Source organism: Eulemur rufifrons, chromosome 7 (assembly GCF_041146395.1).
Source record: "Eulemur rufifrons isolate Redbay chromosome 7, OSU_ERuf_1, whole genome shotgun sequence".
NCBI classification, from domain to species: domain Eukaryota; kingdom Metazoa; phylum Chordata; class Mammalia; order Primates; family Lemuridae; genus Eulemur; species Eulemur rufifrons.
In genome coordinates, this window is record NC_090989.1 from 191,284,260 (window position 1) to 191,308,262 (window position 24,003).

Below are 24,003 nucleotides of genomic sequence, written 5' to 3' on the forward strand. Positions count from 1 at the left end.
CAGAAACTTCTCTCTCGAGAGAGATTTGGCAATACTTATTAAGATTTAAAATGTATATGTCAATTGCCACAATTATCCTTCCTAGAAATTTATTCTGTAGCTATGTTAACATATACATAAAGGACAGATGTATAAGAATATTCATTGTAGAACTGTTGAGATAGCAAAAACATTAGAAACAGTACAAATGGAGCTCATTGAATAAAGGACAGTACATCTGTAAATGGAATACTATGCAGCTGTGAAAAAGATGAAGTTCTATATGTTCTGACATGGAACAATCTCCAAGGCATATTGCTACATTTAAAAAAAGGTATAGAATGGTAAGTATAATATGCAGCCATTTGTGCTAAAATAATCTGTAGACTTTTGTTTGTATAAACACAGAACCTCTCTAGGTGTGGACGTTAGAAGGCGGTCATTAGAGCGCCTCCGAGTGGAGGAGCAGAATGGCTGGAGGACAGGGCCGCAGGGACGCTGACTTTCCACCCATCACTGGACACGTGTGTAGTTTGCCGAGTCACAAGAGTCCACACGCTAACAGTGGCTAGGGAAGGCTCTGTGTCTCTGCGCGCTCCTCCCAACTTTTGCTGCCTTTCCTCATACTCAGCTCCCTCCAAGGAAGCTGGGACTGGGATTACCATCTGAGAGCCCAGGTCCGGAGAGCAGAGCCCTGGGGGCTGCTGTGAGGAGGAGCCCAGAAGAGACAGAGGAGGAGCTGTAAGAGTGGCCCCCGCTCCCTCACTGAGGGCTGGTCAGCGTTGGGAACCCCACTGTCTGCGTTACCTGGACCATCTCGTGCAATCCCTGCTGCAACCTCTCTAGCTGCATTTTACAGATGAGGAAACTGAGGCTCGGAAAAGGTTCCACGCCCAGGCTCACATTCTCCTCTGACCCCGTGAGAACCCAGGCAGTCTGACATCAAGCCCAATAAAGGCGGCAGAGAGGGATGAGCTGATGTGTACTGAGCTTCCCTGGGGTCCTGGGAGGGGGTGTGGTGCGTCTGAGATCACCTGGCTAGGGACAGCCTAGGCCCGATCAGCCCTGCGGGACACTAAACCCGTGGCCCCATGCAGTTTCCAGAGTGGGGATGGCAGCATTCCGGAGACTGATCCCATCGCTGCTGGGACAGGCCACCTCTCGCCCATCCGCAAGACTCCAAAACACACTGATCCACCACTTCTTTCGGGTCCCACTAGCACCATGTCACCAGGCTACCATTGCTTCATGCCCGCAGCACTGTGACAGCCTCCTAATGGGACTCCTTCTGGGCACCCAACCCCACCAGCCAGGGGGCCTTTAAACAGTGCTCAACCCCTTCCTAGGGCTTCCCAGGGCACAGGGAACAAGATCCAAACTCCTGGCGCCTCCTTCCTGTGTGGCCCTGATGCACTCGGCTGCCATGCTTTGCTCCACTCACCTCTCTCAGTTCTCTAAGGTGCCAGCTCTCTGTGACCTTAGGACATGCACATCTGCCATGTTCCTGTGGCCAGCCTGGCATGGCTTCACTGTCACCACCTTGGACAAGCCTTCCACAGCTGTGACAGCCACCTCCTCACCCTTCGCTCCCTGGCTCCTCTCATCCCTCCCTGTCATTTCCTTCCAATTTGCAGCACCTGTGAGGATTAAATCCATTCACTGAGTGTCGACGGTTGTCTGTCAGCCCCACCAGCAAGGCAGCCCCCTGCGTGCTGGGACGTCTGACGGGCGGCACAAGCACTTCATCAGCATGTGCTGAGTGTGTGGGGGGTGAGAAGGGCAGGGACCAGCTGGCAGCCTGTCGCCTCCTCCAAGCCACCCGCACTTGGCTTCACTGTGTGGGGTCTGTGGCGACGGACTAGACTGCCTGCAGAAGCTGGGTGCCCGGGAGCGAGGTGGGGACGGAGGGCTTGGCCCAGGCCATCCAGGTGTCCTGCTCAGAGAGGGGCTGCCCGCAGCCTCCAGCTGGCCACATGGCGGTGCCCCTCGGCCCGTGCTCCGCACACAGCTTCCGAACACATGTTCTGGGCTGGACTCCTTGACTCTGCCGCCAGGCACATGGGAACAATTCAGTAAGAGCCACGTGACTTGGGAACTCAGTGGAGAGGGTCTGAGGCGGTGGGTAGCGCCGTGGCCTCTTCAGCTGAGTGGACGTGGCCTGACAGTTTGCCCTTCACAGCTGGAGGTCAGGAGGGAGGGCGTGGGCGCGCCAGCCGCTTGCTTGGTGTTGACAGGTAAGCAGCGGTAGGCGATGGCCTGGGCACCCACAATGCCACCTTGAGCCCTTGGCTCCTCCTGGACGGCCATTTCCTCAGTGCATCCCAAAGGGCGTGTTCGGCCTTCCTGGAAGGCAAGCTGGGAAGGGTATTTCCCACAGCCTGGCGGGGATGCAGCCCCCACACTGGGAGATGAGGGCCGGCTTTGGTGGCCTGAGGCTGCTGAGGTTACTGCCCCTGCTCACAGCAGCTCCCCTCTGCCTGTCACTGCTCTCCCTGGTCTCTCCCATTCGGCCAGCTCAGGCAAGACTCTGTGCCCTGGCTCTCGACTCTTGGAAACCCAAACCTGCTCCCCTCTGGAGACAGCCACCTTTGGCTACGCTTCTCATGGACTTTTCCTCAGAGGAGCAGAGTGGGCGAAGGACTTTTAAACCAAGTTTGCAGACAGATGAGATGAAGCTTAGAGGTTGGCAAATCCAGAGGCAATAACAAGTGAGTGAGGCAGGATAATGAGCTAGGAGTTTGCTCCGGTGAAACATGGGGAATAACCGTCGCTGCCTTTCCGGGCTGCTACAGGGATCGAATGAGATAGATACTAAGTGGAAAGCGCCCAGTACAGCGCTGGCACAGAGGAGGCACCAAAAGCCAAGTGCAGGCTGAATTTATAGCACTCTTTCTCTCTCTAGTGTGCCTGGGTGCGTGTGTGCACACACACACACAGACACACACACACATGCACACGCATCTCAGATCTTAGGGAGAAGAGAAACACAGCTGGTAGTTTTCTGTTGTTTGAGTTCACGTTGTGGAACCAGGCCTGACTGTACAACAGATTTAAAGAAGCTCCTATATAATGGCATCTCAGATGGGCCTCCAGCATTTTGGCTCTGATGGGACTGTCAGGCTGCATCTCTGGAATTCAGTGTCAGGCAGGCCAGCCTGGGCACGGAGGCTGGCTCGGGGAACTACTTGCTCAGACACTGCGCAGGGCAGGCAGCCGTGCTGATTAGAAGTCGGGGTGGAAAGTAAACTAAGAAAAGTAGTAACAGCTTTATTGAGATACAATTCATATACTACAAAATCACTCTTAAAAGTGTACATTTCAGTGATTTTTAGTATATTCACAAAATTGCGTAACCATCACCACTACATAATTTTATTTATTCTTCATTTTTCATGGTAGTTTTGCTGGATATACAACTCCTGGTTGCCAGGGTTTTCTTTTTCCTTTTGACTATGTCATGTCACCCCACTGCTTTCTGGACTCCCTTGTTTCTGACGGGAAATTACCTGTTAGTCTTACTGCAGTTCCCCTGTACGGATAAGCCGTCTTTCTTTTGCTGCTTTCAAGATTTTTCTCTGTCTTTGACTTTCAGCATTTTTACTATGATGTATCTGGGTCTGTATCTCTTTGCATTTATCCTACTTAGAGTTCATTAAGCTGCTTGGATATGTCGATTATCACTTTTCAGCAAACTTGGGAAGCTTTCTTCCATATCTTCTCAAATATTTTTTCTGCACTTTTCTCTTTTTCTGTCCTCCTGGTACTCCCATTGCATGTAAGTTGGTGCACTTAAAGTGTCCTACTTTTCCCTGAGGCTGCCGAGTTTTCTTCCTGTCATTTTCTCTCTGTCCTTAGATTGAGTAATCTTGATAAGCCTATCTTCAAGGTCTCTGATTTCTTCTGATAGGTCAAATCTTCTGCTGAATCTCTCAAGGAATTTTTAATTTTGGTAAAGTCCAATTTACTAATTTCTTCTTTTGTAACTTTTGCTTTTGGTGTCATATATAAGAAACTATTGCCTAACTCAGGGCCATGAAGATTTACTCCTATGTTATTATACTGTTAGGATTTTATAGTTTTACCTCTTACATTTAGGTTTATGATACATTTTGAGTTAATTTTTGTGTGTGATGTGAGGAAGGCATCCAACTTCATTCTTTTACATTTAGCTGTCCTAGCACCACTGAATTACCGTGGCATGCTTATCAAAAGCAAATCGACAGTGGCTGGGCCTGATGGCTCACGTCTGTAATCTCAGCACTTTAGGAGGCTGAGGCAGGAGGATCACTTGAAACCAGGAGTTTGAGACCAGCCTGGGCAACATAGCAAGACCCTGTCTCTACAAAAAATGGAAAAAAAATTTAGTTGGGCATTGTGGCATGAACCTGTAGTCCCAGCTACTTGGGAGGCTGAGGCAGGAGGATCACTTGAGCTCAGGAGTTTGAGGTTACAGTGAGCTCTGATTGCACCACTGCACTCCAGCCTGGGGGAAAAAGCAAGATCCTGTCTCTAAAAAAATAAAAAATAATAAATAAATAAACACAGAGAGAGATAGTAAATATAAAGATTTATTTCTGGGATCTCAATTCTATTCCATTGACCTATACGTCTGTCCTTATGCCAGCACCACACTGCCTTGATTACTGTAACTTTGTGTTAAATTTTAAAATTGGAAAATATGAGTCCTTTAATTTTGTTTTTCTTTTTTCAAGTGTTTTGGCTACTCTGGATCTCTTGCGTATCCATATGCATTTTAGGATCAATTTTATCAATTTCTGAAAAAATCCAGTAGGGATTGTACTGAATCTATAGATCAATTTGTGGAGTACAATGCTAACATTGCATTATGTCTTACAGTCTATGAATATGGGATATTTTTCCAGTAGTTAGGTATTCTTTAATTTCTTTCAATAATGTTTTATGGGTTTCCACATATTAGTCTTACATTTCTTTTGTTAAATTAATTCCTAAGTATTTTATTCTTCTTTATGCTTTTGTAAATGGAACTCTTTTCATTTCATTTTAAATTCTTCATTGCTAGTATATGAAAATACAATTGATTTTTGTATATGGATCTTGTATCATGCAACCTTGTTTAATATATTTATTAGCTCTAATAAATTTTTTGTGTGACTTCTTTAGAATTTTCTATACATAAGATCATGCCATTTGCTTCTTCTTTTCCCATCTTAATGGTTACTTTCTTGACTAATTGCCCTGGCTAGAATCTTTACTATAATATTGAATAGAAGTGGCAAGAGTGAACATCCTTGTCTTTTTTCTGATCTTAGGGGGAAATCATTGAGCCTTGCACCACTAAGTATGATATTAGCTGTTGGTTTTTCATAGATGCCTTTTATCAAGTTGAAGAAGTTTCCTTTTATTCTTAATTTGTTGAGTGAGGTTTTTAAAATCATGAAAAGCTACGCATTTGGTCAAATGCTTTATCTGCATTTATTGATATGATCATGTGGTTTAATCATTTCATTAAATAATAGGGTGTATTATATTGATTTTGGGTGTTAAACTTTGCATTTCTAGGATAAATACTCTTGGTGTATAATCCTTTGATATATTACTGGATTCATTTGCTTATGTTGTTGAAGATTTTTATATCTATATTCATAAGAGATATTGGCCTGTAGGTTTGTTTCTTGTGATGCCTTTGTCTAGTTTTGGTATCAGAGTAAATATGGCCTCAGAATGAGTCGGGAAGTGTCCCTTCTACTTCTATTTTTTGTAAGAGTTTGTGAAAGATTGTTACTAATTCTCTCTAAGTGTTAGAATTCATCAGTGGAGCCCTTTGATTCTGGGTTTTTCTTTGTAGGAAGTTTTTTGATCACTGATTCAATTTCTCTACTTGTTATAGGTCTATTCAAGTTTTCTATTTCTTCTTGAGTCAGTTTTAGCAGTTTCTGTGTTTCTTGGAATTTGCCAATTTCACCTAGGTTATCTAATTTGTTGGCATACAATTATTCATAATATTCCTTTTTAATTCTCTTCCTTTTTTGTAAGCTTGCTAGTGATGTCCTTTCTGATTCCTGATTTTAGTAATTTGAGACTCCACTCTTTTTTTCTTGGTCAGTCTACTTAAACGTTTGTCAATTTTGTTGATGTTTTTAAAGAATCAACTTTTGGTTGGTTTTGTTGATTTTCTCTACTTTTATTTCCTAATTTCTATTTCATTTTTTTCTACTCTAATTTTATGATTTTCTTCTTTTTACTTGCTTTGGTTTAAGTTGTTCTTATTTTTCTAGTTTCTTCAGGTGGTAAGTTAGGCTACTGACTTGACATCTTCATTCTTTTTTAACATAGATACTCACAGGTATAAATTTCCCTCTAAATATACTCCACATTCCATATATTTTCATATGTTGTGTTTTCATTTTCATTTTCATTTGTTTCAAAGTATTTTTTTCCCTTGGGACTTATTCTTTGAGTCACTGGTTATTTTGAAATGTGATGTTTAATTTCTGCATGTTTGCGAATGACTGTGTTTCCTCCTATCATTGGTTTCTAATTTAATTCCTTGGTAGTCGAAGAACATACTTTGTATAGTTTCAATCCTTTTAAATTTATTAAGGCTTCCAGGGGTGGGGAACCTGTGGCCCTCCAGATGCCCAGGTGTGGCCCCTCAACCAAATCCAAACTTCACAGAACAAATCCCTTTATTAAAATGATTTGTTCTGTAAAATTTGGATTCAGTCAAAATGCCGCACTCAAGTATCCAGAAGGCCACATGTGGCCCCAAGGCTGTAGGCTCCTCATCCTTGTGTGTCTTGGATAATGTTTCATATTCACTTGAAAAGGTGTGTATTCTGCTGTTATTGTCTGGAATATTCTATAGAAGTCTGTTAAGTCTAGTTGGTTTATAGTGTTGCTCAGGTTTTCTATTTCATTGCTTTCTTTTTCTCTACTTGTTCTATACATTATTGAAAGTGGGGGTACAGAAATCTCCAACTATTTTTGTTGAGCAGTCTACCCTTCTCTTCAATTCTGTTGGTTTTTGCTTCATGGATTTTGGGGCTCTGTTGTTAGCTGCTTATAAGTTTATTATTGCTATATGTTCTATTTCTCATTATAAAATGTCCTTTATCTAGTAGCAATTTTTATCTTAAAGTCTATTTTACCTAATACTAGTATAGTCAATGCAGCTCTCTTTTGGTTACTGTTTGCATGATGTATTTTTCCAGAATTTTATTTTCAATCCATTGCATTTTTGAATCTAAAGTTCATCTTTTATAGATGGCATATGGCTGGATTATGGTTTTTCAAAAACTTTTTATTGTGGTAAAATACACTTGACATAAAAGTTGTCATCTCAACCATTTTTAAGCATACAGTTCAATCTTTAGAAATTTTCCATCTTGTAAAACTGAAATTCTATATGCACTAAACAGCAACTCCCCATTTCCCCTCCCCCTGGCCCCTGGCAGCCACCATTCTACTTTCTGTTTGTATGAGTTTCACTACTCTAGCTTCTTCATATTAAGAGAAATCAGATAGTATTTTTCTTGTTGACTGGCTTATTTCACTAGCATAATGTCTTCATTCATCCATGTTGTAGCATGCAGAATGCCCTTCCTTTGTAAGGCTGAAAATATTCCATTGTATGTGCAGACCATATTTCATTTATCCATTCAACCTTTGATGGACATTTGGGTTGCTTCTACCTTTTAGCTAATATGAATAATGCTGTTATAAATATGGTTGTAACATTTTTTTTTCAAGACCCTGTTTTCAGTTCTTTTGGAGACATGCTCAGAAACAGTATTGTTAGATCATAGGATAATTCTATTTTTAATTTTTTGAGGAACTGCCATACTGTTTTCCAGAGCAGCTACACCATTTTACCTTCCCATCAACAGTGTACCAGTATTCCCATTTCTCCACATCTTTATTAACACTTATTATTTTTCTTTATTTCCTTTTTCTCTTCCTCCTTCTTTTTTTTTTACTAGTAGCCATCCTAGTGGTATGAGGTGATATCTCCTTGTGGTTTTGATTTGGATTTTTCTAATGATTAGTGATGTGGAGCATCTTTTGTATCATGCTATTTATTTATTTATTTGATCATTTCTGACAATTTCTTTGATTGGAGCATTTAATCCATTTACATTCAATGTAATTGCTCACAAGGTAGACTATGCCAGTTTGTTGTTTAAATTTTATATTTTTTATGTCTTTCCATTTTACATTTTAATTCCCTCTTTCTTTATTATTACTATTATTATTTTTTGAGACAGGTCTCACTGTCACCTGGGCTAGAGTGCAGTGGCATCATCATAGTTGAATGCAACCTCAAACTTCTGGCCTCAAGCAATCCTCCTGCCTCAGCCTCCCAATAGCTGGGACTATAGTCACATGCCACTATGCCCAGCTAAATTTTCTACTTTTTGTAGAAATGGGGTCTTGCGATATTGCTCAGGCTGGTCTTGAACTCCTGGCCTCAAGCAATCATCCCGCCTCAGCCTCCCAAAGTGCTGGGATCACAGGCGTGAGCCACTGTGCCTGGCCCCTTGTTTCATTTACTATATTTGTTGAGTTTTTTTTTTTTAATAGTTTTCTTTTCTTTTCTTTTTTTTTTTTTTAGAGACAGAGTCTCACTCTGTTGCCCAGGCTAGAGTGTCGTGGCATCAGCTTACCTCACAGCAACCTCAAACTCCTGGGCTCAAGCAATCCTCCTGCTTCAGCCTCCCAAGTAGCTGGGACTACAGGCATGCGCCACCATGCCCGGCTAATTTTTTCTATATATATTTTTAGTTGTCCATATAATTTCCTTCCATTTTTTTTAGTAGAGATGGGATCTCGCTCTTGCTCAGACTGGTCTCAAACTTCTGAGCTCAAACAATCCACCTGCCTTGGCCTCCCAGAGTGCTAGGATTACAGGCATGAGCCACCATGCCTGGCCTTGAGTTATTTTTTATTGGTTTTCCTGGGGATTATAATTAACACTTTAATCTAAAATATTCCAGTTTGGATTAATAACTTACTGTCAATTATATTCAAATATTTCACTCCAATATTGCTGATTCCTTTGTACTGTCATTATGAAATCTGCAAAATTTTCCTTTGTAAAATTACTACTTTATACATTATAAACCCATCAACACAGTTTTAACTGTTTTATGCAGTTGTCTTTTAAATCAGAATAAAGAGTTATAAGTAAAAGTACATTCACACCATATTTCATATTTACCTATGTAGTTACCTGCACTGGCACTTTATTTCTTTGTGTGGATTTAAATTATTACCTAGTGTCCTTTCATTTTAGACTGAAGGACTTTCTTTACTATTTCTTGTAGAGGAGGTATGCTAGTGATAATTTCTCTTCATTTTTGTGTTTTTTTGGGGAGGGTGTCAAATGATCCTTTATTGACACATTTTCCTTTGTACTTTTTAACTAGCTGGGCATTCCACTGCACCACTGTTGATGTCATCTATGATGTCATGTGGGTGGCAGCCATCAACATTGCAGCCCACAGACTGGGCAGTTCCCAGGATCTCTGCAGTGGTTCCAGAGAGTTCTCTGGCTAAAGATCGGTGCTGCATCTGTCTAGCAATGTTGACAATCTCATCAAAAGTGATATTTCCATTGTGTTTAATATTCTTCTGTTTCTTGCTGTCTCTTGGTGGTTCCTTGAGGGCTGTGATGATCAGGGCAGAGGCAGAAGGTGCCACTGCAATCTGGGCCTGTCTGTTCTGAACAGTTAGTTTCACTGTAATCGTCAGACCCTTCCAGTCACCAGTTGCCTTGGCGATCTCATCACCAACATTTTTTGGAGATATATCCAGGGGGCCGATCTTGGGGGCCAGGGCAGACATGGCACCAACTTTGCCACCAGTGCGCCTCAGGTACATCACTTTGATCTCGTTGGGGTTGAACTTAGGCAGCACGGTGGAGGCGGTTTGTGTCGGATGAAACTGGACTCAGGACCACCAAAGAAAGTTGCACCTTGGCCTCTTCTGAGCAGAAAACTGAAAGCTCTTCATTTTTATTTGAAAATATCTTAATTTATCCTTCATTTTTCAAAGATAGTTTTGCTGGGTATAGATTTCTTTGTTGACAGTTTTTTTTTCCCCTTTCATCATTTTGAATATGTCATCCCACTGCCTTCTGGCTTTCATCCTTTCTGATGAGAAGTCACCTATTAATCTTATTGGGGATCCCTGTTCTGTGATAGGGCATTTTCCTTTTGCTGCTTTCCAGATTGCTTTTGGCAATGTGACTATGATGTGCTTAGATGTGTATCTCTTTAGGTTTGTCATACTTGGCTGGGTGCTGTGGCTAACACTTGTAATCCCAGCACTTTGGGAGGCTGAGATGGGAGGCTCACTTGAGGCCAGGAATTTGAGACCAGTCTGGACAAAAAAGCAAGACCTTATCTATACAAAAAAAAAAAAAAAAAAGTTTATTCTACTTGGATTTTGTTATATTCCTTTGCTTATTTCTTATTTCTCTCTCTTCTCTCCTTCCAGGACCATAGTTATGTGTATTTTGGGACACTTGACAGTGTCTCACAGGTCTTTGAGGCTGTACTCATTTTTCTTCATGCTTTTTTCTTTCCATTCCTTAGGCTGGATAATTATCAACTGACCTATCTGAAAGTTTGCTGAGTATTTCTTCTGCCAGCCCAAATCTACTGTTGAGCCACTCTGGTGAAATTTTCATTTCAGTTATGTACTTTAAAGGTCCCAAATTTGTATTTGGTTCTTTGTTTTACTTTCTATTTGGTTATTGATATTGTCTATTTAGTGGGACATAATTCTCATGCTTCCCTTTATTTCTTTAGACATGGTTTCCTTTAGTTCTTTGAACATATTTATAATAGCCAATACAACATCTTTGTCTAGTAAGTACATCTGGGCTTCCTCAGAGACAATTTCTATTGACGGCTTTTGTTTTTTATTGCCACACTTTCTTCCATCTGTGTGTGCCTTGTAATTTTTTGTTAAAAGCTGGACATTTAACATAATCCAATGTGGCTACTCTGGAAATGAGATTCCTTTTATCCTTTCCAGGATTTGTTGTTGTTGCTGTTTATTGTTGTTCTTTGTTTAGAGGCTTTCCTGGACTAATTCTTTAAAGTGTGTACTTTCTGTCATGTGCAGCTACTGAGTTCTGAATACTGCTTGTTTAGTTTAGTGTTCAGCTTATACAGAGATTTCCTTTAGTGCCTTGATCCAATAAGCCTCCCACTTTCTGCTCGTGGCTTTTTGTGTGTGTTGGAGCACAGCTTCCATGCTCCACCAGGTTACAACTCTGCCTTCCTCCTATCGAGCAAGCTCTGCATCAGGCCCGATAGGGATGAGCTTTGTGCACAGTGATTTTCTACGGAGCTGCCAGACAGGTCAAATGGTGACAATTCTCTGGGGATGAGCATTTGAGGAGCTTCAAATCTGTTCTGCCTCCTCCAGTGGCTGCTAGTTTCCACAAGTGCTGTGGCTGTGACAATGCTGGTTTTTAAGGCCGCCATGAAGCTGGGGAGAGGAGCAAATTAAAACACTACAAACTTCACTATTGTTAGCATGATTCAGACATTTTCCCCAAATAAACATTTCTTTGGTTGTTATAAACCTTTTGTTAATTCCCAGAGTTCTGAAAAGGCCAATTTTCCCCACTGTCCTTGCTGCTTTTATGGACGAGCAGGTTTTCAGAGGTCCTTACTCTACCTTTCCAGAGTGTTTCTTCCACTGGATTTTTTAAAAAAGTTTCTTGGGGCCAGGGCAGATAAAAAACTGAAAGTGTTGATCTAAGGCTGGCAGCTTCGGAGATGCGGTGAGTTCCTCCATCTGTCTCTGCAGGGTTGGCACGGGCCTTAGCCAGCTACCACGTGACGGCTTCACCGGGTGTCTTCCTGCCTCCTACCTCTTTATTCTTCATTTGCCCACCAGGCCCTCTTTCTCTCTCCTCCTTCCTGTCAATAAGCACTTATGGACCATCCCCCGAGTGCCTGGGGGTCCATTCCAGCCCAGTGCAGGGGCAATTCTGGGCTTCTCCAGCTAAGAGCCGGCTGGGGACGTGGGAAAGCCATCCCATGTCAGAGAGAGACACACACACGCTGCAGGCCACGAGGCACCTTGCGGGTGAAGGCTCCCATTTGGAGCTAGAGAGGCCCTGCTGCAGGTCTGCAGCAGCGGCAGGAAGGCCTCCTGGGCAAAAAGAGCCTTTCTCCCAGGGACACAGGGAAAGGCTGCTTTGCGCAAGGGAAGGTGCCAAAGCCAGAATGTGCATGTGTGTGAAACTATCTAGAATAAACACCAGGCCCAGCCAGGGCCAATCAGAGACGGCATCGACCCGGGGCAGCTCTCACTGTATTTTGACAGGCAGAGAATCGGGACACTGCAAAGGAAAGGGCACCAAGGGAGAGGAGGTGCTGTCTTAGACGAGACGCTTTTCCCCTTGCAGCCTCAGTTTTCTCATCTGCAAAATGGGAATAATAACATATTGTTCTCTTGCAGTGCTCTGAGGACCCCATGAGATGAAGGATGTGAAAGGCCCAGGGAGTCCTCATCTTTCTCCGATTTTCAGATTGTTGTAAATTGGAATCAGAATTCTAATAGATGTTTGAGTAAGCTGAATAATGTTATGCTTTGCCCTAAGAACAAGTGACTATGTATTCCTCATCTCCTTCCCAAAAGCGTGCCAGAAGCTTACAATAAAAGGCAGTAAAACCTCTCACAAGGGTCGACAAGAAGAACTGAGTAACGGTGTGTGGAGGGTGGGGTGCAGCGGTGTCACACACAGCCCAGGCAGAGGACGCGCTGGCAGCTGGACACCAAACAGCCTTCGCTCCTGGAGGTCGAGGCAGGAAGAGGGGCCCGGGAGCGCTTCCTGCCAGCGAGCTCCGAGGCTCATCCGGAGCCCGGCTCTGCACGGCAGCCGCGCCCGGGCCGGCGAGGGGAGTCTGCGGACGCAGAGCACCGGCCCCCGCCTTGGGCCCGGCAGGCCTGGGGTCCTCGTGGTGGTGGGTCCTTCTGGCCTCACCACTGCGCCTTCCGTGGGGTCACGCAGGCCCTAGACATTCATTCATTCACTGTGCCGCGCATTTCCATGCCCAGGGCCTGCCCTGTGCCGGGTGTGGGGTGATGGCCCTCAGCTGAAATGGTTAGAGAAGGTTTTTGGTGAAGATGCTTTAGCCAGACTTGAAGGACAAAGAGTAGCGAACTTGGGTCAGAGTCCAGCAGGGAACATGCGGGCAGGGGAGGACAAGAGTGAAGGCTCAGAGGGTAGAGGGCCCTCGACACTCGCAGTGGGGCTGGAGGTGGGGGATGTGGCGTGGGGGTGGTGAGGGCTGCAGGGGGCTGTGGCATGAGGACACGGGGGCCTGGGTCCGAGCTGTCCTGAGGAGGAGGCTGACGCCGGTGTCTGCACAGGGAAGCAGGTGACTGGACACTTCTTCCCTGCGGCTCGGAGGCTGGAGGAGAGCGAGCTGGGGGAGATGCCGGCCTCAGCGGGACAGCATGCAACCTCCCAGAGGAGGGGACCTGGCTGGAGGCAGGGAGGGGCGTTGTCAGCGTCACGGGGGAGCTGAGGCCACAGGAGTGGGAGGTTGTGGGGAGAGAGGAGAGAACAGGGCCAAGGAGGTTCGTTCAACAGGCAAGCGGGGGCCTAGGAGGAAGGCACAGAAGCAGGGGTTGGGGTGCAGGAGGAAACGCAGGCCCAAGTTGAGCCATGTGTCCCCGGGGTGGGGCAGTGGCCCCCAGTGAGGGTCAGGAGAGATAAAGAGACAGGAAAGCGTCCACGGGTGTTGCCATCAGGGGTCAGGGGTGACTTTGGCCAAGACAATGTCAGAAGGACTGTGGATGCGGGGAAGGGACTCAGGGAAGAGTCACTGGTGTTGGGGAGCAGGGGCAGACCACGGGGTGACAGTTCATTCTGGGTGAGGCGAAGATGGCAGGAGGGAAGGGTGGCGAGGACAGGTGCGCCTGGAGGTCGTGTGGAAAGAAGGTGGAGGAGTGTCCTCCTGGTGGCTCTGCCGAGGGCAGGACTGGCCGAATCTGGGGGGTGTGACACAGGAGCACTGTCCTGTCATGTTGAAGGGCCCGAGGTAGAGGCGCAGCTGGCGGAGTCATCACCTCCTGCCCCAGAGAGAGGAGGCCGTTTCAGCGGGCCGACCAGGGACTGAAGTGTCCGAGGCTGACAGTGAGATTCAGGACGGCCGCGAGCGGAGGGGCAGTCCTGGGACTGCAGATGCCCAGGAGCCAAGAAGAGGCAGCACTGGGCACTGCGGCCTCTGGAAACGGTGGCTGGAATTAGAAGGGAGGGGAAGCCGGGCCGGGACCGAGGGCTGTGACTGAGGGTGGGGAGAAGGTGTCTGGACCAGGCCCCAGCAAGATCCAAGCCTGGGCCAGGAAGTGGAAAACGGACTCACCAGGGTCGCCTCTTCTCCCAGGCTTGCCGCGCCGTCCGGGGGGCCCTAAAGAGGAAAGAAGGACGGATTCGTTGAGAAGGGAAGTCAGCGGGCTTGGCAGAGCCCGAGGTTGCGGCTCCCCTGCACAGGGGCCTACGCAGCCCCCCACCCACCGGCACTGCAACAGCTTCCTGGGAGCAGCTGCCGGAGGCTGTCTGGGGGCGACCAAGGGGAGAAACCCCTTCCTTCTGTGTCACCTCGCCCTGTCCCTCCAAGCTCCCGCCACCCCAGGCGGTGGCTGCATTCCTCGGCCCTCACAGGCCACTTGTCACCTGTTCACGGCTTCACCTGTGAGCCCTCCCCTACTCAGACAGATTCACTATGGGAGACTCTTGAGCCCGAAGCTCGCAGCTGAGGAATGTCAGACTTAGGAGAAAAGTTACCTTACAAAAACCCCGACAAACGCTTTTTCATACTCGCTAAACTGAAAGGACAAAGCCAACACAATAAAGACTACTGTCCTGGCATCTCAAATGCTACAGTTCCGTCAGACAGGCACCATGTGATCCACCTGCTGTTCTGGAACCTTCAGCACCTCCTTCCCCACTGCCCGGGAGCTGCTCAGACACTTGCAGGTCACTGCGCGCCACCACTCTCTCTGTGCCCGTCCTCCAGCCACACATCGCAAGGCTGTCTGGATGCTGATGCAGACCATCCGCCCCGCATCCGGCCCTCCGCCCACGCCTGTCCCTGAGACCCGAGTGACTGCCACACTGAGGAAGAAGAGGGCTCTGGGTCAGAGGTCCAAGCCTTTATCGCACCATGGAAGTGGTCTGAGGACCGGAGGCGACAGAGGCCGTGACCATATTAGAAGGCAACCTCAAAACCCCTCAAGAATTTCCAGAACAGCCATGAGGAGGAGACCGGCCGGGAATCAGGGCTGAGGCGGGAGGGCTCGCGGAGGACTTCACATGTGCGTGTTTCCCTTCCTCCTCCTCCCATGCCCAGCCGGATGGTCAGGCCCGTCTGAACACCCCTGCCCAGCGCTTGAGATGAGGCGGAAAAGCAGCCCAGCGTCGGAGAAGCTTCCCGACTTTGTTAAGGGGGTTCCCTGGATAGGGAGGGGTGCCTCAATGCTACATCAGAAACTGAAACTTTGCAGGCCTGGGGGTGAGGTGAGAATGAATTTCTTGCCAGCCTTGTGGACTGGGGGCTTGAGGTCAGGGTGGTTACATAAAATTTAAAAATTAAAAACATGCTACTTCTCACACCCCTGAGTTCTGAGAGCAAAAATCCGTGCCAGCGACATAGCCCTTCATTTTCCCCTGTCCTGGACACAGATCGCGAGTCTGGGGCTTGTGCTGGGATCGCCCAGGGGCCGTGTGGACGCGGCGAGGCCGGGGCTCCCGCACCCCGTAGCAGCCGGCAGCTCTTCAGACCCGCGGCGCGGCGCGCAGAGCTCACTCTTGGCCAACTGCCTCCCCGGCATCTCCGTGTGGGCACCTCCCCGACATCTCAGGCCCCTTGTGGCCAAAATACCCACCTTGATCTCCTCCCAGCACCCCGTGTGGGGCCGACGGTGCCTCAGAACCTTCCAGAGCTGGTCACACGGGATAACCGAGCTCTAGTTATTAACTAATCCCCCATGTCTGGGGGGCTGGTCAGCAGCCTCGGTGGTCTTTTATCCTCTCTGGGCACATCTGTTTTCAGGGTAAGCGAGGGCGTGGGCGCGGGAACACCACCAGCACACACAGCACCGTGCTCCTCCAGGTGTGGGAGGGAAGCTCCGGGGCCCCTACAGGGCCACAGAGGCCCGTGGCTGGCGCAGCACAGCCGCTGGCCGGGGCCTCAGGCTGAGGGTGGGACATGGCGGGGCAGGGACCGAGGGTGGGAGAGTAAGGCAGGCTCTGCTGGACCCGTGGCTAAACCAGCACCGTGGGTTTCCGATGATCATTACCGGGTATGACTAAAACTCTCAGTCTGGGTAACTCCAGCCAGATGAAGGCTTTGCCTTTGCCGTGGTGGCCGAAGTAATGGGTTAGTCTGGGTGGCTCTCCGGGGTGGCGCGGTCAGGCCGAGGGCCCGACGGGGCAGTGCACTAGCAGGGCGGCAGCTGCCTGGGTGGGTGGGATGCCCCACCTCCCAGGGCCTTTGCAGGAGGCTCCTGAAGGCCTGGTGGGCTGCTTGTGACAGCCACCCAAAAGGGCCTGCGTGAAGACAGGGAAGGTGGCCGGCCACGAACATCATCCTGCACTGATGCAAACCAGGCGAGGTGCCGGGGACAGCTGGTCTACCCTTGATCCTGAGCGTTGTTCTCCAGCGCCCAACTGCGCCGGGAGGCAGCACTCCCAAACCAAGCGCATCTCCCGGTTTCCTGCCTGTCCCCCACCTCCTGCGAGGCTCCCTGGTCACCTGTGTGCGGGTATCACCAGCACCCAGGTAGCCAAGGCAGACACTGCCTGGGAGTCGCCCTGTCTGGTCCTCCTGTGCCCCCCAGCCCAGGCCCCTCCGTCCTTGGCCTCAGGCAAACGCCCCCCGACCCATCTTTCCCTCTTTCTCCCACACTCCATTCTCCCTGCTGGTGGAGGGCAGCTTGCTGCAGTGTGCAGCCTGTGTCCCGTGCTGCTGCGTCCCCAGCTCCCAGCATGAGGCGGGCCCAGGTGACATTTGCTAAGGGAAGGAGGGTTGGGTGGGCAAGGAGGCCTCGGCTCTCCTCACCGTTTCCTGGCATTCTCTGAAAACACCGTCAAGTCCAACAAGATTCAGGGCTTAGAAGAGACGCAGGGCTGCCTGGCTTGGCGGGCACAGGCCGATGAGACAAGGAGAGCCTTCGCCTTCCTCCCTCCGCACCGCAGGCAGACAGGCGGAGAGGCGCGGAAGGGAGTGTGCGGGAGCCGGCTCTGGCCGACGGCTGGGCTCCTGCTCTGCTGCTTTTGCAAACAGGGAGGCCAAGCACACGTGAGGACTGGACCGCGGGAGTTGCAGGTGGGGAGGGCAGGAAGGATGGCCTTCACGCGTTTCTAGACCACTGGGTGCTGAGAGCCCACTGTGAGCCGCCACCTGGACATAGCAGCTACTATCTCATCCAGGGGACATCAGCTCGGGTCCTTTTGGCTGCGGCTCTCCCGCTGCTCATCCCCAGGCTCATCTGCTCCCTGGCAGGCCTGTGAAGAAGGCACTCGTGTCTTCCGCACAGACGAGCGCTCTGAGGCTAAGCCAGGTGAAAAGGCTGCGTGAGGCCATATTGCTGGTGCCTTTGGGAGCCCTTCACAATCAGTGTGTGGCTCCTGAGGTTTGAGGACAGTTGTGCCCTGCATGCTGGACCACTGGCAGGCAGCCTTGGCCACTGGGAAGGCCATGCCCCTGGGACTGCAGCCCCTCTGCCAGGCTGGCTCTGCCCCAGGGCACACTGCCCCGGCGTCCTGGGGAGAGTGGGCCAGCCTGGCTACAGCTAAGACCTGGCTGCAGACAAGTAAACCCCTGGTCCAGTGGTTTGCCCCAGAGTTTTCTCCTTGTTGGTTTTGTTCTTTTCTTTCCTTCCTACACGTAGAACTTCTCCTGCTGCTGCCACAGACTCAGACACTCAGGAAGGCACCTGAGAGTCTGGCTTGATCAACCTGTTCATGCACAGACGGGGAAACTGAGGCTGCGAGGGTTGGGCAGGTTTTGCCCAAGGATGCTGCTGGAAAAACTACGTCAGCCAGAAAGTCTGGCGATGAAGGCCAGCTTGGGCTGGGAGAGGCCATTGTCCCCAACTCTATGTGGGAGCCACACAGCTCTGGATCAGGGGTTGGCCATTGTGGGGACACTTGTATTTCAGTGGGTGTCGCCCTAGTGGCATTTGCAAAGCTGCCTTCCAGAGGATATAGGCAACAAGGAGTACCAGAGCAAGAGGCAGGCAGACCTGATAGGGAAGCTGTTTACTCTCAGCAAGTTACTCAGCCTCTCTGAACCATAGGTTCCCTATCCATAAGGCTTTGGGGGTATTGGCAACTACACCTGCCTTGCAGAACTGTTAAACAGATGAGCAGACAGCTGCTTGGAGCATAAAAAGGGTGCCTATTTGGGACCCCAAGAAATCACTGGTTGGAGGGACCTCAGGCCATTAGAATCTGGGGCCTTGATGTGAGTTCAGGAACTGTGTGGGCAGGGTTGACGCTGACCGAGCCTTCAACGACGCCCTGATGCTGAGCGGACAAGGGCAAGGTCAGCCCCCTGGAAAGCCTGGGGCTTCTTCCTGTCCTAGTCACTGCCTGTCTGCAAGCCTCAGGATCAGATTTCGGAGGCTGAGCAGCCTAGGAACGGGATTTCTCAATGGAAGTCTGAGGTTTCAGGCACAGCGCTGGCCAGCAAGGGCTCCAGCTCGATGTGAAATGACCCTGGACGCCTGTGACGGCCATCTACACGTTGGACCACCCCAGGGAGGTTTGTGGCTTTCTCACACTCTGTTCCAGGCCAGACAAAATGGAACAATTTCTAACGTATAAAAATCTCACCTCTGGCTGGGGTGGAGAACTCATGCCATTGACCAACTCTGAAGCGGGGCCCGGAACCCCGACAGGTTTCCTCTGAGTTCTGAGCAGTGAGGAGCTGGCGCTGGAAGCAGTGGTCTCCCCTAGGCCCCTGGCACCTGCCTCCCCGAGGGCATCCCTTCCAGCAACACTTGCCCTTTTGCTGTCTGCCCACATCAGGGCCACCTTACCCCAGCGGGCCGTGCGGGACACAGCCTGCCAGGCCCCCTTTGCTATGGCCGTCTGACTGCTTCTAGTGGGCTCCTGTCTGGTCCTCAGCCCTGACCCTGGTTCTCCTTCCTGCCAGCCCTGAGCACAGGGACTTCGGTGCAATTTATCTAATGCAGTCTATGTGACAGTTCTATAAAACACTTTAGTCTTTCTCTATTCTATTCTCCCTGTATATTGGGGGATCTGAGACTCAGAGAAGTCAAGAAATGCTCCCAGACACAATAGCAAAAGGGGAAGCCAACCCAGTGTCCACGGACAGAAGAATGAACAAACAAAATGCGTATCTATATAGTGGGATATGATTCAGCCTTAAAATGGAAGGCAATTCCGATGCATGCTCCCACGTGGATGAACCTCGAGGACATTGTGCTAAGTGAAGTGAGCCAGGCACAAAGGGACATGTGCTGAGTGGTCCCACCTGTGTGAGGTCCCTGGAGCAGGCGCGGCGCAGAGCCCTAAGGCGGCACGCGGGCTGCAGCGAGTGGAGCCCTGCAGTCTGGACCGCGAGCCGCTCCCGACGCGGGCACTGCCTCCCGCCAGAGAAGATACTTGCCAGTGGCGAGCAGTTAAGACAAGACGATTTTATATCCACTCCTTGGCATTTGTTATTTATCTGTTTTAAGACACTGGGAGCCACACAAAATAGAAGCTGCCCAGGGATGGCTCTCAGAGGTCGGTGAACTAAACATCTAATTAATGTACAGACCCACATGGCTGCGGCCCCCGCTGGCACGCCCTCAGGGGTCCTCTGGCTGGTTCCTCCCCCTCAAGTCAGGGGCAGCTTTACTAAAGCATCTGAAATGGGATTAAGGAGTCCAGATCCAATACGCACACCGGTGGCCCCCAGCTTTTTCAAAGTTCGACCACATCATGTTCTCTGGAGACCCAGGAGCCATCTCCCGGGGGCCCTGGTGGGGGGTGGCCAGCTTGCTGGGGGCGGAGCACCCACTGTCACATGCAGAGCCCTGCCACGTGCTAGGGGCTTTTGCTATCTCGTTCATCTTTCCAGGAGCTCTGAGATGTAGATGACAGGCCCATTGACAGGTAGGAAAACTGAGGCCCAAAGGTGAGGTGACCTGTCCGAGTCTCAGAGCTGGCCAGGAGCCAGGGCTCTTGCCTGCACCAGCACTGCCTCCTGGGTTCCTCTTTTCCGGGGCGATGGAATGTCCCATCCAGAGGGTCCAGCAGGAAGGACCTGGAAGGAACCAGAACGTGGGCAAAGGGGAAGAGGGCAGGGAGGGTTTCCAGATCGGAGTGGCTGGGCTCCTGGAGGTGCTCCCAGTGGCAGATGTGTGGGGCCCAGGGAGAGCACTCATGTTTTCCAGAAGCTCTCCTCTTTGAAAGCCCCCAGCTCTCTGTGCCTCACAGCAGACTTAAAGGGAGAGGAACTGCCTGAGGTCTCCTTCTGATTGGCAGACATAAGGCTCGCGGGTGCCCCACGCTGCAGAAGCCAAGTGACAGCCATTTCTCAGACTTGGCAGTGCCCTGTCCCTACCCCCTTCAGCTCAGGCAGCTGAAGGGAGGTCTGAGCAATCCAGTGTGGAGAGTGAAAAGCCCCCCCCAGAATGCCGAGCGACCAGGACTCTGCCCTCCTGCAGGGCCTCAAGGCCATGAGGATGTCTCTAGAGGTCTGAGCAGCCAGTAGGCCTGGACAAAAAGGGGAGGTGGGGGGACCCCAGAAAGGGGCTCTCAAGTGTCAGGTTAACCCAGATGTCTAAAGGAGCCTGTAAGCAGGAGAAGGAAGGTATCGACTACACAGCAAGCCAGGTGCCAATGCTGACGGCGGGACTGCTGGCACCTGCAAGGCTGGCAGGCATGTCTGCGGCACGGGCTGCGTGTTGCTGGTGCGCAGCGGGTGGTGGTTGGGAGGCTCGGGGTGACGGTGCCTGCTGCACGGGCAGGCGGTCTGTGGCTCTGGGCTTGGTCTGCCCTAGATCCGTGCTAGTGCAAACGAGCTTCCCCAGAGCCACCCAGCATGTCCTGGGATTCTGTTTCCTGCTGTGAAACAGGCCCCAGAGCGGCGCATGTAAACCAGCACACCCCAAGGACACCAAATTCCTCAACTCTCCATTCACCCCAAAGCCTTAATCACTGACACATGGGCCAATGGATTCCTCTGAACTTAACGAAGACCAGGATTTATTGTTTTCAGAGAATGAAAAGGTTTTTATTTTTATTTCTTTTGAGCTTAAAAGGTCATTCATGTGAGCTTTTCATAAGAATTCCTCACAACTTGCATGCTTAAAGTCCCACCCTACCCGGCTCAGAAGGTTCTAGAATGGGCAAGTGAGAGTGGGCAGCTGGAGGCTGGAGCAGCGGCCAGTGTGGCGGTGGCATGGACTTAGGACGCACGCTCAGGGAATAGCTGGCTGCTCAGCATGTACCACCCGCTCCGAGTCGATCTGACTGCTGTGGACCCCAGACTTGGAACTCAGCTCTTGGGACAGGAGAATGGTGCTCTCCTGGGGCCGGGCACACACTCCAGCAGGGCCTAGCATGCTTTAAATCCTGCATCCCAGGAACTCCGGGAGCTTGAGTGGGTACTAGGGCGACCAGCTGTGCTGGTTTTCCCAGGACTGAGAGGTTTCCTGGGCCCCTCTGAGGTCTGCGGCGGCCACGCCAGCAGTGCGGCTCTGCAGACCACGGCCTCGGAGGAACCAGAGGCTGAGGGGAAAGATTCTGGGGTCCCAGGGGGGCTGCTCCCAGGTGCCAGCCTGTGAGGCCACCAGGCCCTGCCCAGTTTCCCTGCGCTGTGGACACGCACCCCCAGGGGCCCTTGAGTGATTCATAACTTGTTTTTCTTGACCCTGTGGGCCAGGGCTGAGGACCAGGCTTCTGCTGTCAAGCTGGGTCCCCGTTGCCTGGCACCTGCCTGCCGCGAGGGGGGCTCCCTCTGGGGCAGCAGCTCCCTGCCCTTCAGCACGCCTGGAGGTCGAGGGCAGAGCAGGGCCTGCCCTCCCCGCACGCTGCAGCTCCCTACCGTGCCCCGGGAGGGCCGGCCACTGCGCGTCCGGCTGGGTGTGGGGCAGCAGCATCTTTTAAACAGCTTTATTAAGATACGATTCACACACCTTACAGTTCACCCAATGGTTTTCGGTATAGTACATTTTTAAATTTTTAAATAGTCATGGTAAAATACATAACATATAATAAATCACCATCTTTACCACTTTGAAGTATACAGTTCAGTGGTTTTACGTGCTGTACATTCACATTTTTGTGCAACCATCATTATCAAACATCTCCAGAACTCTTCTCATCTCGCAAAACTGAAATTCTGTACTCATTAAACAACACCTTCCCATCCTCTCTTCCCCCAGCCCCGGCAACCACCATTCTATTTTCTGTTTCTATGAGTTTGATTACTTGAAAAACCTCATACAAGCGGAATCACACAGGATTTGTCTTTTTGTGTCTGGCTTATTTCACTTAGCGTAATGTCCTCAAGGTCCATCCATGTTGTAGCTGTGTCAGGATTTCCTTCCTTTCTAAGACTGAATAATATTCCATTGTATGTATAGATCACATTATGTTAATTTTAAAAATGGTGGTAAAATATCATATAAAACAAAAAATTTGGCAGTTCAGCAGCATTAAGTATATTCACAAGATGTGCATGTGCGCCCATCACCTCTATCCAGTCCCAGAAGTTTCCTATCATCCCAAGCAGAAACTCCGCTATTGATTGTCCACTAAGCCTGGACACAGTGGACCCGCCGTGCGGAGCTCCGCTGCGCCCACCCCCGCAGGAAGGTGAGTGGCGTCAGCGGGCGACCTTCATCTGCGTTTACAGCCGCTCCCCTCCCCCGCTTGCAACGCTGGCCGCGCTCCACCTCCCCCCGACCCGGACTCTGTGGAAACATTGTCTTCCATGAAGCTGGTCCCTGGGGCTGGAAAGCTGGGGACCTCCCACTGAGCAATACTGCCCCACCCCCGCCCGGCCACCCCCAGTCCTTGGTGACGCCTCTTCTATTGTCTATGAATTTGCCTCTTCTAGGTGTCCAGGTGTCTCCTGTGAGTGGACTCGTACAGCGTTTGTCATTTCCACTGGCTTCCTCCACTGAGCATGTCTCCCGGGTGCCTCCGTGCTCAGCACGGGGCAGCACTCCATTCCTGCTCTGGCTCTTCCACGGCGTGGACAGCCCACGTGCTGTTCACCCACTCGTCTGGGGGTGGACGCTTGGTCTGCTCCCTCCTCTTGCTAATGCTGCAGTGGACACTGGTGGACAAGTATCTGTTTGAGCCCCTGCTTTGGACTCTTTGGGGTGTACACCTAGGACCATATTTCTATGGTTAGTGGGGCAGTAGTTTTTCTTTCTAGCAGAAAAGAGATTTTTTCCTGTGTCTGGGATCCCTCTTCTTTCCTGGTGCCCCCTGGGAGAAGCTGGCCCTCCTTCCCTCCCTCTCGGTGTTTCTGGGATCAGGGACCCTGCCCGGCAGGACTGTGCCTTCTGAGCTGCTGAGGAAGGGCAGAGAGCTCAAAAGATCATCTGCATTCGAATCTTTGTGAACAAGAGAGGCAGGTCCCTACTGTCACAAAGCCTATTTTCCAAGGGGAAAGATCCGTATTTGTGCGCTGGAAATTCTGCTTCCTGTGGTACCACCCTGGAGTGAGCCGTTTCCAGCCGGGAAGCCTCTGCCCCTCACCTGCAAGGTGGAGACGCTGATGCCATTTCTCAGGGTCGTGTGGGGAGGAGTTGAGATAACCCAGGACATTTAACTTCTCACACCTTCCATTTCCTCAGCCTCAAAATGGGAATGGACACCCAACGCCAAGGTCTGTCAGACACGTGCTCATTCCAGGGACAACCACTGGAGGCCCTGCAGGCACTAGGGACCCCGAGTTGGGTCAGTACTGCCCCTGGGTTCCACGGGCCAGGAATATCCATCCATGGAGGCATAAGCCGTGATGCGCCGTGGGCAGGCGG

General features: G+C 50.1%; 1 protein-coding gene and 1 pseudogene across 1 annotated transcript in view; both read right to left on the minus strand.

Moving 5' to 3' along the window:
- The window catches only part of COL23A1 (collagen type XXIII alpha 1 chain), a 307,671-nt gene that overhangs the window by 57,294 nt on the left and 226,374 nt on the right, over positions 1-24,003 (minus strand). The window contains exon 3 of the mRNA XM_069472066.1: positions 14,355-14,399. Coding sequence (XP_069328167.1) covers positions 14,355-14,399 — 45 coding nt within the window. The remainder of the gene's footprint in view (positions 1-14,354; positions 14,400-24,003) is intronic.
- On the minus strand, positions 9,368-9,972 carry LOC138387858 (large ribosomal subunit protein uL11 pseudogene; annotated as a pseudogene).